We start from the raw sequence: 17022 nt of genomic DNA, 5'->3' as shown, positions 1-17022 counted from the left end.
GTGGAGTCATGCCATGGCTACCAGAGTTTGTTCCTAAGGTTGGACTCAAAATTGTCAAAAATGGTTGTGAGTGCGGCTCATTTTAATCACAAATACAAACATAAAAACTATTTAAATAGATGAACCACAATACAATGAAAAGTTAACACCTCTAATGAATATTTTATATAAAATTAATTCAGTAGAATCAAATCTTCCACAGGAAGAGTATATGTGACATTCCCCCAAAAAAAAAAAAAAGTATATGTGACAGATAACAAAAGAGACAGAACCCTCAAGGACTCCACAGACACGGAAAAATAGTTATGTTTTTTATTTGCCTGTGAACATACAGTCATAGGAGCTCTTGCTCGCTTCTTGTCAAATGCATTTGTTCTGCTGTCTAAATCGTCATCCTCATATTATCACCTCCATCTCTAGCAGATGGAGTATATTCCTTGGCAATAATAGCAGCTTTTCTTTTTCCAGTGTTTAACTTAGCACGTAGTTTCTTTTCAAGTGGGTCGTTTGAAGGTCCAAATTTGGCTTGGCGTGAGACCTTTGCACCCAATCCAAGCCTACAGGAAAATGTGAAGGGTTGTGGTGAACAACTAACAATTTCCCATCAACATTAATAGCTATAAGAGACAGCAAAGATGGTTATACACTTATACTGACCTATAAGGTTGACCCTCTGATTCTACTTCTGGCGGTTCATTCTCTGCAGCTTTGGTCATATTATTAACCCATTGTTCAGCCTGCATATTAGTAGATTGTATTTGTATTTGGTGAGTGCGCTGCGGAGGACGATGAGGACTGTGGCCGCGTTTGCTTCAAAATCCTGAGAATTAGAGTACGGCTGCCAAAAATAATGCTGATGTATTAATAGTTTTATATTTTTTTTAGGGTTTTATTTTTTTATTAGTTTTATTTTTTAAATAATGCTGATGTGGAAAAATGTGGGAACTTCAAAAGTTTTTAAATAATGTTGATGTGGAAAAATGTGGGAGTTTCAAAAGTTTCGGTTTTATATATATACTAGTATTATGCCCGTGCGATGCACGGCTTAGTAAAAAAACTTATATATAAATTATTATTATTTTTGATAATATAATCAAATTTAATAACAAATAAAATGGTAAAAATATTTTTAAAATTAAGTACATGGAAAATGTATATTATGTAAGTATTTTTTTTTTTTGCAAAAAAAGATATTATAAAATATTTTAAAAAAATTATGGCAAGTTTAAAATTTTTAAAAGATCTTAGTATTAAAATTGTAATTTGATTATGTGTGTGTGTGTGTGGCACTTAAAAATCTTTCCATTCTAATTATAGATAAATTTCTTGCATATATGGCCAAAAAAAAATCCATAAACTACCAAAAAAAATCCATAAATTACAAAAAATGTAAGTATTTAGACTACAATATAAATGTAAAATTTTATCTATAAATTACCAATCATAACCACTTTAATGTTTCCATAAGGGAGGAGATAATCTGTATAATCAATTAAGAACACCAAATAAAAAAATAGTATCAATAATTAAGATAAATTGCATTATCTAATTTTTTTTTAAACCATATAATTTAAGCAATAATTGAACTACTTTAATAGAAAAATAGAAACTAAAAAAAAAATGAAGATAGCTCTTCTCACATAAATCTCATAATTTCATATTGTAGATGAGCTCCATCCCAAATAGATTCAGTGATAATATTTTGACTAAAACAAATATTCCATAAATTACAAAAAAAAAAATATAAGTATCTAGACCTTCTAGAGTATCACAATCAAAATAATTTAAAAAATAGATAAATGAAAGTACATAAAGAAAAAAGAAAAATTGTATTGCAATGTAAATGTGTAAAAGTTTACATATAAATTACCCGTGTCTAACTATTTTGATGTTGTCATTTGTATCTAGCCATCTTGATATTGCTATAAGTGAGGAAATAATCTGCACAATCAATTAAGAACACTAAATCAAAAAAATACATCAATAATTAAGATGAATTGCATTATGTAAAATATTTTTAAAAAAGCATAGAATTTAAGCAATAATTGAACTACATTAATAGAAAAATGCAAAAAGTAAAAAGTAAAAAGAAGATAGCTATTCTCATTGAAGAAGCCAAATCCTTCATTTAGTAGTTCTTCACTTAATTAATTTTGGTTTTTTATGTATTGATTTTAGCATTCTTAAATAGTAGAGTGGAGTAGGTTTAGTAGAGTTTTAGTTCAACTCAATTTCTCTTGAATTCAAACTTAATTGGTAGAGCTATTTTCTTTTTACGTGTATTATTATATATTTTTTTATTAGCTGTTTTCTTTTTAAGTGTAGCTATATCGATTTTTTTTTTTTAAATCATAAAAATGTGCTCTATGTTGCTATTTTTTTTTTTAATTAAGATTTGTTTTTCAACTTTTTTTTTTTAATAAGATTTTTTTTTTCAACTCAAACGTGTGCTATGTTGCAGGTTTTTTTTAAGTAAATTTTTATTTTAATTTTTATAAAGGATTAGATAAAGAATTTAGATTGAAATCAAATAAAGATAAAATTTTGATTGTAATTAAATTATGATTTTTATCAACTTAAATTTTACCTTTTTTTTAATTAAGAATTTTTTTATAAAGGATTAGATGAAGAATTTGGATTGTAATCAAATTAAGATAGAACTTGGATTGTAATCAAATTATGATAGAATTTGGATTGTAATCAAATTATGATTTTTATCAACTTAGAAATTATAGGAGAAGTTAAAATCATATAAATGTGTACTATGTTGTTGGTTTTTGTTTTTATAAAAAATAAGGTTCTTTTTACGTGTAGTATTATTATTATTATATATATATTTTTTGCTATTTTCTTTTTAAGTGTAGTTATATCTGTTTTTTTTTTTTTTTTTTTATTTATATCATAGAAACATGTACTATGTTGTTGGTTTTTTTTTTTTTTTTTAATTAAGATTATTTTTTCAACTTTAACATGTACTATGTACGTATTTTGTTTTTTTGTTACACGTGATAATATAATTTAAATTAAAAAAAAAAGGATTAGATGAAGAGTCTATTGATTTTAGACTTTGTTGATAACATTTTACATAAACACAACTGCTATATTTGTAAATCAAATATTATTTTATTTCATTACTTGATTTGTCATATTTATCCAAAAAATATGTATATATCTATTCTTAAAATCTAAAAATTTATTAAAATTTCTACAATTTGGTGAAGCCACTTGACGCAACCACGACGTCTAAGCACAACTTTTATTATATATATAATATAATATGATATGATATATATATATATATACTAGAACCCATGTTTAGCTATTAATTTAAGTCACTACAAATGCTAAGCTAAATAACAAAACAAATAATTAACCAAAAAAAAAAAAAAACCAGGCCACAAGTCACAACTACAAATGCTAGACAAGAACAAGAACGAAAGTAAAAAAAGCAAGAGAGAAAACCCAAACGCAGAAATCCAAAATGAAAAAAGAAAAGAAAGAAGAGAAAACCCCGGTTGAGCGCCAGACCCAGGGCCAGATGCTGAGAGAGAAACTAACCGGCGGAGCCTCAGTGACGTTAGAGGGGCTTCATTCATCGCCGATCTACATCGGAGGTGCTTCATTGGTCGCCTATCTACACGTGTCCGACACGGGTACTTGGCCAAATTTAGCGTGTCCGTGCTTATTTGAAACTTCTTTTGGCTTCCTATGTAGGAGCATCTGTTTATCTCATAATTTTCTTTGAAAATAGTGGTAACTGACTGTAGGCTCTCTTAACATGCATGTTATATGCTGTTACAGGATGGAAAAATTGAAGCTGAAACTAAGCTTACAGGAATTCTAAGCTTAGGAGCATTGATGCCTGGAGAATTTCGAAAGTATGGTACACTGATTTCCCCAGGTTTATATGCACCTTTTCATCAACACTTTTTCGTTGCTCGTATAGACATGGCTGTTGATTGCAAACCTGGTGAAGCTTTCAATCAGGTACACTGCTTTGATGCTTAAGAATAGTATAGGATCTTAAGATGCTTAAGAATAAGTGGGGGATCATCTTTCCCACAATTATTTCTCTGTCACATCATCTGTAGCTGAGACAGAAGGTTTGGTAGCCTGGATGCATTAGGAGGGCAACATTTAAGGTGCTATTTGTTTGTGTGTAATTTTCAATGATGAAGATCAAAAATAACAATTATAGAAGTAGTTAAAATGGACATGTCAATTAAGGAAGTAACAAAAATTGTGATTTTGGATAGAATAGAATGGAGGAAAAGAATACATGTGGCCAACTCAACTTATTTGTGGAGGATCTATGGCCAACCACAAAAAATTTGGAACTAAGGCTTTGTTGTTGTTGTTGCGTCATATTTAATAAGGGGAACCTTTGCAGCAATCCTTTAAGAGTTGTTCTCCATGGTGTTGGTGTGGTCCTCAAAAATTCAGAAGCCTTTAATTTGCAATGCTAGTTGGTTATTACCCATTCATTTTCTTAGAAATAATGCCTTGTAATCCATAATCTATAAAGACTCTAGTATGGGAAATAGTCCTTGTAAGTTGTAGAGGTGGATGTCTGTTAGAAACAAGGACTTGATTCCTAGAAATGAGATTATCTCTAATGGATTCTTGTCCTTGATTAATATTTGGTTAACATGAAATGTCTAGTTACTTATCTGTTGTTTACCTCATAATATCATATAGTTGTTTTCTTTCCTTCATTTGTAGGTTGTAGAGGTGGATGTCAAAGCTGAGGAACCTGGAGAGAACAATTTCCACAATAATGCATTCTATGCTGAAGAGAGACTGCTCAAATCTGAGTTGGAAGCAATGCGTGATTGTAGTCCTTTGAGTGCTCACCTTTGGATTGTAAGGCATCCCTATCCTAGTTTTAGAGCTGTATTATTAGTACTTTCTAATCATGTGACACATCTACGGACCATTATTCTTTGTTTGAATTCCTTTAGTTGATTGTCATTTATATCAGCACTTTTTGACACAATTTAGAAGTGAGATTTATTTTGTCTAGAGCAAACTTAAAGACAAATCAATCTTGTGTTTCCTTACATTCAAAGTGATTTTTTCCCCATCTATGTAGCACGATATAATCTGTAGGGTTTAAGAAATGACTTGTCTCATTACAGGATTATGTGTAACTTAAACAAATTGTGTGAGCTATGTTGTGCAGACCAGAGGACTGATTGGGCTTAACACTCCATAGTTTGCTAGCAAGCCCAGGTGAAGGCCCAATCAACCAACATAAAGTAATTATTTTTGCCTTGGGTAATAGCAATACAGTATGTTACCAGGTGCAATTATTGACATTACAAATTCTTGTAAAATATGTTGGTCCGTTTAGCATTTAAATTCTAGGTAATAATATATGACAGAATTGTATCGGTTGGAATTTTTGTCATAATAAATGCATGTAAAATATTTACTCTACCTTATTGATTTTACTGACTAAATACTAGATAACAGCATGGCATTTAGCACAAGTAGTCATAGCAATTGCTTGTAAGGTGTTTTAGTCCAGCTATTTGATCCAGCTGACAAAAAATGAGCTCATTGAGCTTAAATGGGGTTTGGAACTTTTTCTGCACTTGTTCTAAGTCTGGGCCGACATAAATTTCACTGAAAAACTCTTGCATAATTTTGTCATAAAGTTGTTTAGTCCCTATGATTGACAATGTGTGCAATTTTACACTCCAGGTAAGGAACACAAGAACTGTTAATCGCACTGGACAGTTAACAGGTTATAAACTTGTGCCTGGTTCAAACTGCTTGCCTTTAGTTGGTGTGGAAGCTAAGTTTCTCAGAAGAGCTTCTTTCTTGAAGCATAATCTTTGGGTTACACCATATGCTCATGATGAAATGTTTCCTGGAGGAGAGTTCCCTGATCAAAATCCACGTGTTGATGAAGGATTGGCTACATGGGTTAAGCAGAATCGATCTCTGGAAGAAACAGATATAGTTCTATGGTTGGTCTTTTCTCTCTTTGTTTTGCCCTTGCCACTAATGTCATAGAAGCAGCTCCTCCTGTGTGAATAAGCCAGAACTTCTATATTATATTCCATACGCATACTTTTCTCATCTCATACAATTTCTGGTTTCAGGAATTTGCCTAAGATAGAATCATAGAAAGCTACCAATGTTGTTTAATGTTGATTTTTGCATATTTCTGCTTTTGAAAAAGTACTAACAGGAATTGTTTCTAAACTTTACCCCTTTGTTCCCATATAAGTGACATTTCCTTTAAATTATGATTGAGAAAGTTCACAAATTGTAATCTTTAAATATATTTTTCCTTTTTATTCCCTCCATTCTTCTTTTTGTTTCTAGGTCAAATTCAGTATCATGCCTGATTGCAATTTTTTCTACTAGTTAACAAGTAATTTCATTAAATGCAGGTATGTATTTGGAATCACACGTCCCTCGGTTGGAAGACTGGCCTGTAATGCCAGCAGAGCGCATTGGTTTTATGCTTATGGTATCAACTTATTAATCTAACTTTTCCCTTCAATTTTCCTTTTTTTTTAGTGACACCCTATATATACAGCATGGTCTTTAAGGATACTAGCCCACATTTATTTAAAATGGTTGCATATACTGAATTGATGTAAATATGGCATTTTCTTTTCAGTAGAGGGATCTGAAATCCAAACCTATATAGGGACAATTTCAGATCACTATATATCACTTTGTTAATTATAGTATGCCACATTTTCTACTTTATAACCTTCTTCTAGAAGTGCAACTAATTATCATCACAGAAGATCACTCTTCTCTGGGTGATCGTTTTTCAGTTCGAAGTTGCTGCTCTATTCCGCATATAAATGTGGATATTTTATGTCAATTCTCTTTCCGATCATGCTTCCTGAATCGTCCTTTATGTGGTCTCATACTTGATACTTATTCTAACACTACAACAAATATGACTTTTTTCAAGGGTTAAAACCCTTAAAAAAAAGTATTAAAAAACCTTGAAAAAAATTATTTTAAGAGTCCAATTGACCATTGATAACCTTTGAAACATATACCGTCGAAAAGGAAATTTTGAAGACCTTTGTGGCCCTCAAAACAAGTGCTCTAATTTTATTTTGAGGGTCAAGAGACCCTTAAATAACCTTTTACCAAGGTTTAAAAGATTTATATTTACAACCTTGATAAATTAGGTTATTTAAGGGGTCTCTTGACCCTCAAAATAAGATTTTATTTTATTTAAAAAAAAAAAAAAACCACAATCATGCACAAAATATATATATATACACACACAAAAATTGACAATTGTTGAGATGATATGATATAATATTGATGTCTAGCAAAAATGGTATATTGCTACAATTACAGTTTCTTTGATCTCTAAACTCAAACTTACAAATTAACAGATTAGGGGCCGCATACAAACTGCCGATATGTCAATTATTGTTTAAGAGAAAAGATATCAACAACCACACTTTGTGCAAAGACCAAATCTGTCCAAGAGTTAAAAGTTTTGATACATTTTATTCTTCATCATCATCTTCCAAGCAAGAAGTTATCAGCTAGTACAATTAAACATTTCAGCCATTATGGGTGCCCTCAAGTTTCTGAAAAGGAGAGAATGATACCAAAAGTTTGTTAATTTCCCAGCAAATATATTTACACACCTTTCCACAATATCAAATTCAAGATACCCCCAATTTCAAAAAGAACAAAAAAGGCACAACAGAGTTCATATATCTAAATAAAACGTGCCGATTAAAGAAACTTCGTTCACCAAAAAGAAGAAAACAAGATAAAGTGCAACTGTAATGTAAGTACTCTAAAATAATATTTTAATGTTATAATACATTCTGATTTAAAAATAATTGCTAAAATCAAAGTAAATGCACATACCCAAAGGACCATTCCATCCCCACCAAGAGTTACTACAAGGTCAACTTTTGTATGCAGGAGCAAAACTTCCTTGTCTGCAGTAAGAGAATAATAGATATTAACTTTAAATCCATAGGTAATATTGAAAAGAAAAACCATCCCACATGAAAATTTAGTAATTAATGTAGAAGTAACACTTATCACTCTACTGTTGCCTGAGTTGAATGAGTATGAAAATAGAAGTTAACTTTAAATCCATGCAAAATGTTTCCACTTAACCTTTGCCTGGAACAGAAGGCACTAGCGTGCAATAATTCAGGCACTCAATTTGGCAACAAAAACTAGTATCAAGTCAACCCTTTATTGCAACATAAGCTGACAAAGCATCAAAGAAGAAACCAAAGTTACAGAGTTTATAACATCTGGTCCAAATTGAAGAAACCAAAGTTCCAGAGTTTAAAACATATGATCCAAATTGAAGTTTAATCTTTGCTTAGGTATAGTGACTAGCTTGAGTTGATCTTCATACCTTAGTGATCACTACTAGATTGGGCTGATTGCGAGGTGATATAACTCAACATTTGCATCATCATATTGTCATAATGTGCTCTTTGTTCTGCCATTTGACTAGCTTGTTGTTCCTCAAAATGTCTTCTTTGTTCTGCCATTTGAATAGCTTGTTGTTCGAGCATGCTTTTGAGGTGCTTTACTTCTTCTTTCAACTCTGCATCAGCCTCTATTCGTTTGTGTTCAGATTCTAAGTGTTTTTGTTCAGATTCTTGGTGTCGCTTCTCAAGATCATACATTCTAGATGAGGAAGAACCCCATAACTTGGTAGGAGTGACTCCAACCCCATAGCCACGAACTCGTCCATGACGCTCATGTCCAAACACCTCCACAAACATTTGATTTTGAGATATTTGCAATGCCCCCTCATTCACTTGAGTAGTAAGATTCCTCAATGCCACCTAAAAAGAAAAGTAACTTGCAACAAAATCACATAAAATACACTATCTATATTAATATAATTAGAAGATTTCATACCAATGCATCTTGTGTTGGTTCATTTACTGCTTGCCCATTAGCTTGCACATTGCTGATGTCAAATAATTCAATTCTACAAGGACTATGACCTGTCTTCTCTTTCTACCATTTGACAAAACAAATAGAAAGCACATAGTAACTAAGTATTGAAGATGAATAATGCAATAACTCGGCAAAACGAAGTCAAATAACAACAAATAGAAACCATTCACAGAACTAAGAAACTAATACAAAGTCAAGAAACATGGTTCTAAAATATTCTGGTACTGTCCAAGGGCTATACAACTGTAATGCAGATCTAGTGACAAGGGCTATATAACTGTAAATAGGTCCATGCAATAACTCAGATGGGCTGAAAAGAACTAGCACAATGAAAGGAACCAAGAGCAAGCCCAAGGTTGATGTATGTGTAACTCAATTCCAGCCCAAGTACTATTTATTTATACATACATACATGTTGAGTTATCGCATAACTTTTTGACACTTTTTTTAAGTCCTTAACATAGCAAATAGAAAAACAAAATCAAGAAACATGTTAAGTTATTTGACTTTGTATTTGTTATTTGAATTACCATTCCGATAGTGATAGTAATAGATAGAAAAACAAATCAAGAAACATGTTGATTACAATATCATTGGCAGTGATATTGTAGTCATTGGCATATACCTCTTCCGCACTACATTGTTGGAAACTTTTTGAACTAGAAGTGTGGATAATATTGTTTTTGTCCCAATCCTTGTTTTTCAAACACGTCCTACATTTAAGAATGATAAGTCAGTCTCATAAACCAACAAATCCACAAGTCAATAGTTAAGAATAAATTTGATAATAAATTCTTTGTAATGGTACCATATAATCTTGCTTGCTCCACAAATCCACGAGACAATTCCAATCATCCTTCTCCAGTCCAGGTGGAACATTTGCTCGTGCCTCTTCTGTTGCTTCACCATATGTCTTAAACTACTTTTTTTTAGGGAGTCACGATAATTTGAGTAAGAACTACCCAATTTTCGCCAAACCTCTTACTCTCGACCCTCAACTTTGAAATACTCCTACAATAGAATGAAACATAAATACACAAATAAGAATATAATAAAAAAATCATAGAAGCTGCTACTAGATTTTATTATACTACTTACCAATACTTTATCAAAGAGCTTCCTTTTGTTGATATACGGTACTTTTTTCCAATCTGTGAACTTTAGAGGTACATTTTGTTGTGTCCTAACAAGTTTTGTACATTCATTTATTAAATCACGAGCATGAGGCCTTACAGGTCTTCCATTCAACCAACCAATCTCATATCTTTCCCCTCCCTTGAACTCTTTGGCCAATTTAAGATTCCGAGTAGGCCCTCGCCCTCTCTTCTTCCCTATGGGGAGAAAAATAAAAATAAAGATCACCTCAACTTACTAGAATAGTATCTTCAATACAATATTAAAAAACTTGAAAGCATAATTTAAAACTTACCTTGATGAGCCAAATCATTTTTACTTCCATTAGCATCACTTGTGCCAACTCCTCCTTTGCTACCTCCGTTTGCCATTAGTAGAATCCTTTGCTTTGATCAATCCAATATATGTGAGCACTATTCATCATATGCATATTTAATTAGTTTAGTCAATACACGCATATTACTATATAAATGAAACATATACATAAATACACGATATAAAACAAATGAACATGTAACTATTTAGATAAGTCAAGAACATAACTTTCAAGTAAAAAAATTACATTCATTTTGAAACGTTTAATCTCATTAATTCATATCAACATCATCCATATCCACAAGTCTACTAAGTATGTCAACCCTATCTAAAGAAAAAATAGCATCATCTTGATCATCAGTACTTATGAAACCCATTTGATGACCATGTGAATCATTTTGTTGGTATGGCTCTTGATCATCATCTTCTTCTTCATCATCATTTTCCTCCTTCGGAGATGGCATATTGTAATAATTTCGAGGTTCTGTTTTTATAACAAAATGCCACTGAGGATTCCTTATGCTTTTCACATAAAATACTTGCTCGGCTTGACATGCTAACACGAAAGGTTCATTACTCTTTAATGAACGTGTTACATTTACAAGAGTTCGACCAAACTTGTCAACCATAATTCCTCTACCACAATGGACAACATCCCTCCATTCACATTTAAACATTGCAATCTTATTGCCTCCCATATAGTGTAACTCAATGATATCAATTAAAACTCCGTAATAATCACGATTGCCCGTGCTTGCATCTCCTTTTACTAAGACTCGACAACTTTGAGTTCTTTTGTTACAATCGACTTCATTTTTTCGAAATCTAAAACCATTGACAATGTACCCATTATAACATACAACTTCTTATGGTCCATGAGCTAGATCTAAGAGTTGCTTGCTCACTTTCCTTTCATCATATCCCCTACCTAAAGCACGACCAATTGGAGAAAAAATGGGCAATCCTTCGTATTTTGAGCAAAATGTCAAGCATTCATCTATCAAATACCCTTCTGCAATAGAACCCTCTGAACAGGCAGGATTACGAACATAGTTCTTTAGTGTTTGCAAGTATCTTTCTATTGGGTGCATCCACCTATACTGGACAGGTCCTGCAATCATAGCCTCACCAACTAGGTGAATAGGTAAATGCATCATAAAATCAAAAAATAATGGAGGGAATATCATTTCCAATTGACAAAGTGCTATTGCAATTTGAGATTCCATTTTTTCCAAGTCATCCACACTTAGCACCTTTGAGCACAGTGCTTTAAAGAAATTACTCAGCACAATTAGTGGTTTAGACACTTTTGCAGACACTTCTTCTGGCAGCAATCCATCTATTGCTAAAGGAAGTAAGGTCTCTAATAAGATATGGCAATCATGGCTCTTAAGTCCATATATCTTCCGATCTTTTATATTCACACATCTAGCAATGTTTGAGGAATAACCATCAGGAAACTTTACCTCCTTTAAGAATCCACAAAAATCTCTTTGCTCGTCAACAGATAAAGTATAACATGCAGATGGAAGCTTTAAATATTCCCCACACAGTATTGGATGGAGTTCCTCCCTAATGCCCATGGCTTTTAGATCAAGATGAGAATTCAAGTTATCTTTTGTTTTTTTTTTTAGTACTCATCAATGTCCCGATTATACTATCACACACATTCTTCTCAATGTACATAACATCTAAATTATTTCTCAATAATAAGGTTCTCCAATATGGTAATTTGAAAAATATACTCTTCTTCAACCAATTATCTTTTTCATTTAACTCATCATGCTTTCTCTTCTTCGCACTGTTCCTAAATATCAAGAATTCAAGATCACATAATTGACCAAGCACATCATCTCCAGATAGTTGTTTGGGGATAAACCAATCTCTTTCTTACCATCAAATTTCTTAGATTCCAATCTCCATCTATGCTTGATTGGCAAGAAGCGTCAATGCCCCATGAAACAAAACTTTCTTCCATTTTGCAAACAAGAAGAACTTGTTTCATTATGACAAGAAGGACATGCCAAAGCACCCATTGTATTCCAACCAGAAAGATTCCTATATGTTGGGAAGTCATTAATTGTCCATAAAATTGCCGCACGCATATTGAAATTTTGATTTCTAGAGGAGTCAAAATTAGTAACACCAACTTCCCATAATTTGTTCAGCTCATTGCAAATAAATATCAATTTTAATTCCCGGACCTTTCGGTCTTGGAATGAGCAATGCTAGCATAAAATAAGATTGCTTCATACACATCCACAGTGGTAAATTATACGAAACAAGGATAACAGGCCATGTGCTATGATTGGTGCTCATGTTTCCATATGGATTAAACCCATCACTTTCTAAACCCAGCCTAACATTGCCCTTTTCAAAAGAAAATGACTTGTGTATCTCATCAAAATTTTTCCATGCCTTAGAGTCAGCTGGATGTAGACATCATCAACACATTTATCATAATGCCAAGTCATGTAGGAAGCTGTCTTTTTTGAGAGGAAAAACCTCTTGAGCCTTGGTGTTATTGGGAAATAATGCAATACCTTGTGAGGGACTTTTTTACCCCTTACACTCCCTTTAGTTGATTTCCATTTTGAGATGCCACAAACTTGACGCTCAACTCTATTGGAATTTTCCTTCCAATACAACATACAATTATTTTCACAAGCATCTATCTTCACATAATCAAGACCCAAATCCCGAATCATCTTCTTTGCCTCATATAATGAATTTGGCAACTCTACAATAACTTTAGAAAGCGCATCATTCAACAATTTAGGCAATAGAGTAAATGATTTGTTTGTCCAACCACTAAGGCATTTAATATGAAGTAACTTCACAATGAAAGACAGCTTTGTATCCTTGCAACCTTGAAAAAGTTTTTGCTCGTTATCTCCTAGTTTCAGAAAAAAGTTAGCTGCATCATCATTAGGCTCTTCAGGAGTACCATTGCCACTCGAATCTCCAGCTACACAACTGGCTGCGTTAAAGGCTGCACAATAATCTTCTACCATCTCACTCAAGCCATCCCCGTCTGACTCATCATCACAATCCAAACTATCACATGTTTGAAAATGTCTCTCCTCACCATGTCTAAACCAATGAGTATAACTTGGGAGAATACGAGTAGTAAGCAAATCAACCTCAACATCATCTTTGGTCTTTGCAAAGTAGTTCTTGCATTTCTTACATGGACAATAAATTTTATCCCCCATTGTTGTATGCTCAAATGCAAAATCAAGGAAGTCTTTAATTCCTTGTCTATGCTCAGGAAGAGCTCTATTCCTGAGCTTTACCCAATTCCGGTCCATCTAAAGTTGGATTAAATTTTTTTAAAAATCTTCAATGAGGGACATACCTTAAGTTGTCCTCAACTGGAAAAGAGTACTAAATCCAGTGGAAAAGCCTGCATAAAAGAATATTTCAATGTACTTGATGATCTTAAGCTCTAAGAATATGATAAAAGAGAAACCAGAAACAATCTACCAGCCCACTGTTTCTATGACTAGAAACAGTTTTTTTTTTTTTTTTTTTTTGTGAGAAAAATTTATTTGGTCATTTAGAAAGTGTATTTACTATTTAGTGCATATACGTGTTAATGCAGCAAATCAGAAACTCATTGGCAAACTGAGCAGAAACTTTTCAAGAACTGTCAGAAACTAGACAACAAGAACAGCCCAAAAATGGTATAAGTAAATATCAAATAATGGGAGATCAAGGGGATTCTAACAACAAACATCCAAAGTGCGTAAAACAAACTAGTAGTTGACTTATGTACATTTTTTAGATCAAGGGGATTCTCCTTGTTGCAGCATCATTGTCATCAATCAACTTTATGTTGCTGCCATTTTTAAGTTTATTTAACTTATTTATTTATAGTTTCATGTTTGTTAGAACCTCACTTTCTCAGGTAGGAGAGATCCTAATGCTTTAAGTGAATAAACAAACCCAAACCTTGACATATCTTAATACTTCAAGTAAATAAGCAAATCCAAACCAACACTAACAACGAAAATTATTGCATTCATTTACTTATGTAGAAGCCCACAGTCATGTCCTAAAACAGGTATTTATGGATGTAGTGTAAGACACACACACACAGACAAAAACATTGTATATCACAAGAATAGGGATAACTCACCTGCCCAGAATGAAAGAAATAATTCTCCCTGGCCAATTTTGTTGGTGTTGACTGATGAAGTTGTAGCAGTTCCAAGCAAGCTGCAAAAGAAGAAATAATAGAATCTATGCAACTGCCAAAAGAGTGATAGCTGTACAAGGCATGACGTGTGCTTTGAATTACACATGCTATATTTACTTTTGATACCAGTAGCAGCCCAACGGGTCTATGAGCTATATGATGAAGGCATTCTCTCCCATCTTTCTAACCTCAATCCTAGTAGGGACTCTCAATAGTGACCCCCCCCCCCCAAAAAAAAAAGAAAAAAGAAAAATAAATCAAGTTTCATTAAAAATGGGTCCTTAGAGTTCCTTTCAAAACTTTTATGTTGTTTGGATTAGCACTAAGAAGTTTTCCATTAATGCCTTTAGAAAGACCTCATCTTAAACAGTTACCAAGTAGCATTTGACTATTTGCTTTATTGAAGTTGGTGCTGAATTTCCAGTTTCGTTGGATTTGCTAAGACCCCTGATGCTCACTCAGCATAAACATGCTAACTCATCCTAACCATCTAGCACAGCCATTTTCTGTTGATTCAAGGTTTGCAAATTGATTCACACGTTTACCTTATGTCAATAGATGTATCCAGCATGACTAACACAAGAAGCATTACAAGTAGACGCAAATATATCCCAATCTTTCCCCTCACCCCAAGCCTAGAAAAGAAGAGTTAATTCTGGTAGGCTTTAGAATTTGTAACCTATTTATAATTAGATGCTACAAGTCTGTTTTCACATGTGGTGTCAAAATGCTCTGTTTATGAGTACAAAGAATTGGACAGCTATTAGCATGGATTAAAGGAGGCAGGATCTCTTCGTTGGCAATATTTCCCTCAGAAAACTCAGAAGAATAAAATATGAACCAAAGCACTGGGAAAAAAAAAAAAAAACAAGAAATAAAACTAAATCTGCCTCAACCATTCTGTTATCTAAACAAAAACCCAAACCCGTGTCCATTCCAAATTACCATCAAAAGAAAAACTGATAGCATTTCAATAAACCCATCATCCCAAACACAATGTTTAAAATAGTAAATTATGAATTAAGGTCCTCTGAGTCCAAAGTTTTAGGGTAACTCCACTTTGGAATTATTAAAATGCTATTATTTCACTATAAACCTAAGTAAGCTTTAAGCACTACTAAATTGCGTTCATTTACTTATGTAGAAGCCCACAGTCATGTCCTAAAACAGGTATTTATGGATGTAGTGTAAGACACACACACACAGACAAGAACATTGTATATCACAAGAATAGGGATAACTCACCTGCCCAGAATGAAAGAAATAATTCTCCGTGGCCAATTTTGTTGGTGTTGACTGATGATAGAAGTTGTAGCAGGTCCAAGCAAGCTGCAAAAGAAGAAATGATAGAATCTAGTCAACTGCCAATAGAGTGATAGCTGTACAAGGCATGACATAGTGGCATAATGCTTTGAAGTACGTTCTGGGCTATATTTTTAAATTTTGTTGTGGGCTTCTTTCAAGGGCTGAAAAATTTATCATATTTTATCAAGGGTTGTGAGCTGAAAAAGGTAAAAGTTTTGGTACAAAACTGGCGCTTTTTTTTTCTTTCAATTATTTCAAGGTTGTTTTAACTTATTTTGAGGGACCAAATAACCTTTGAAATAAAGTTTAGTAACATAGCCTCCCGCATTTGTATTTATAGATTGTATCGACAGATTTTAGTAAACCCTCAATAAAAGAGGGTTGAAATAACTAAAGTTTGTTGTTGTGTGATGGTGTTTGTGGATGCAGCCTCATAGGTTCTTCAATTGCTCGCCTGTGGTAGATGTTCCTCCCAATGCCTGTGAATTGGAAGCCAAAGGCAATGATATCAAGGACTACGGGGTAGTCAAGCCAATTCAGCCTGCGGTGCTGGCAAAGTTGTAACATCTTTTCTTCCTAGTCAAATTTGTCTTCCAATTTAATAGAGAGGACAATAAGGTAGCCAAAGCCAATTCAACCTGTGTTGCTGGCAAAGTTGTCAAGTCTTTACTTCCAAGTCAATTTGTCTTTCAATTTCATAGAGAGATGCCATAATGGTTCTTCCCGCTTCCTCTGCCTAGTCTTACCTTTCAAGTTAAGCTGATGAGTTTATCCCCACCACCCTCAATGTAGAATTTTAAATAATTTTCAGACTACTTCAATCTTTTATAATTTGGAGACCCATTCGTGCTATGTGATTTCGATTTGCCTTTTTACTTACTGACTATGGTTTTAAATGTAGACTAACATGTAACCCGTGCAATGCACCGGATTTATTAAACGTTATTAATATTATTTTAAATCTAGATTGTCACTTGTCACTCCATTGAAAAACTTCTATTTATCATCTTACTCTATGATTCAGACCGTTAACATGTAGATGCATGGTGAATATGTTATCTCAAAAACATACATTGATGTTTACTCAAAAAAAAAAAAAAAAAAAAAAAAAACATTGATAGTTGGGAGTA

At 33.1% G+C, this 17022-nt stretch overlaps 1 protein-coding gene, 1 long non-coding RNA gene and 1 pseudogene across 6 annotated transcripts; 1 reads left to right on the top strand and 2 right to left on the bottom strand.

Annotated features, from left to right (window-relative positions):
* Positions 1 to 231: 231 nt before the first annotated feature.
* LOC115963699 lies at positions 232 to 3705 on the bottom strand. Its single transcript, XR_004085898.1, has 4 exons — positions 3559 to 3705; positions 1871 to 1941; positions 658 to 838; positions 232 to 557 (listed from the first exon to the last, which is right to left on the bottom strand). It is a non-coding gene; the product is annotated as an uncharacterized LOC115963699 (long non-coding RNA).
* Positions 3706 to 3789: 84 nt separating this feature from the next.
* LOC115964279 lies at positions 3790 to 16816 on the top strand (annotated as a pseudogene).
* Positions 7249 to 16309, bottom strand: LOC115963698. Of its 5 annotated transcripts, none has more exons than XR_004085897.1 (11): positions 15833 to 15848; positions 13745 to 13792; positions 10367 to 10484; positions 10036 to 10268; positions 9746 to 9948; positions 9563 to 9650; positions 8896 to 8997; positions 8381 to 8819; positions 8131 to 8226; positions 7873 to 7946; positions 7249 to 7583 (listed from the first exon to the last, which is right to left on the bottom strand). XR_004085897.1 is itself a non-coding variant. In XM_031082817.1 (3 exons), the coding sequence occupies exons 1-3, from the start codon at positions 15982 to 15984 to the stop codon at positions 10426 to 10428; spliced, it is 264 nt and encodes an 87-aa protein (XP_030938677.1). In that variant the 5' UTR covers positions 15985 to 16309; the 3' UTR covers positions 10279 to 10425. The 5 variants fall into 5 exon arrangements, 2 of the variants coding, with proteins under 2 accessions (XP_030938677.1, XP_030938676.1); XR_004085895.1 differs by having other exon boundaries at positions 7250 to 7583; positions 14528 to 16309; XR_004085896.1 differs by lacking the exon at positions 8131 to 8226 and having other exon boundaries at positions 7250 to 7583; positions 14528 to 16309.
* Positions 16817 to 17022: the final 206 nt, after the last annotated feature.

This window comes from Quercus lobata, chromosome 10, assembly GCF_001633185.2.
Source record: "Quercus lobata isolate SW786 chromosome 10, ValleyOak3.0 Primary Assembly, whole genome shotgun sequence".
NCBI lineage: Eukaryota > Viridiplantae > Streptophyta > Magnoliopsida > Fagales > Fagaceae > Quercus > Quercus lobata.
Note: the sequence above shows the minus strand (reverse complement) of the source record. Positions and strands in the feature narration are given on the sequence as shown.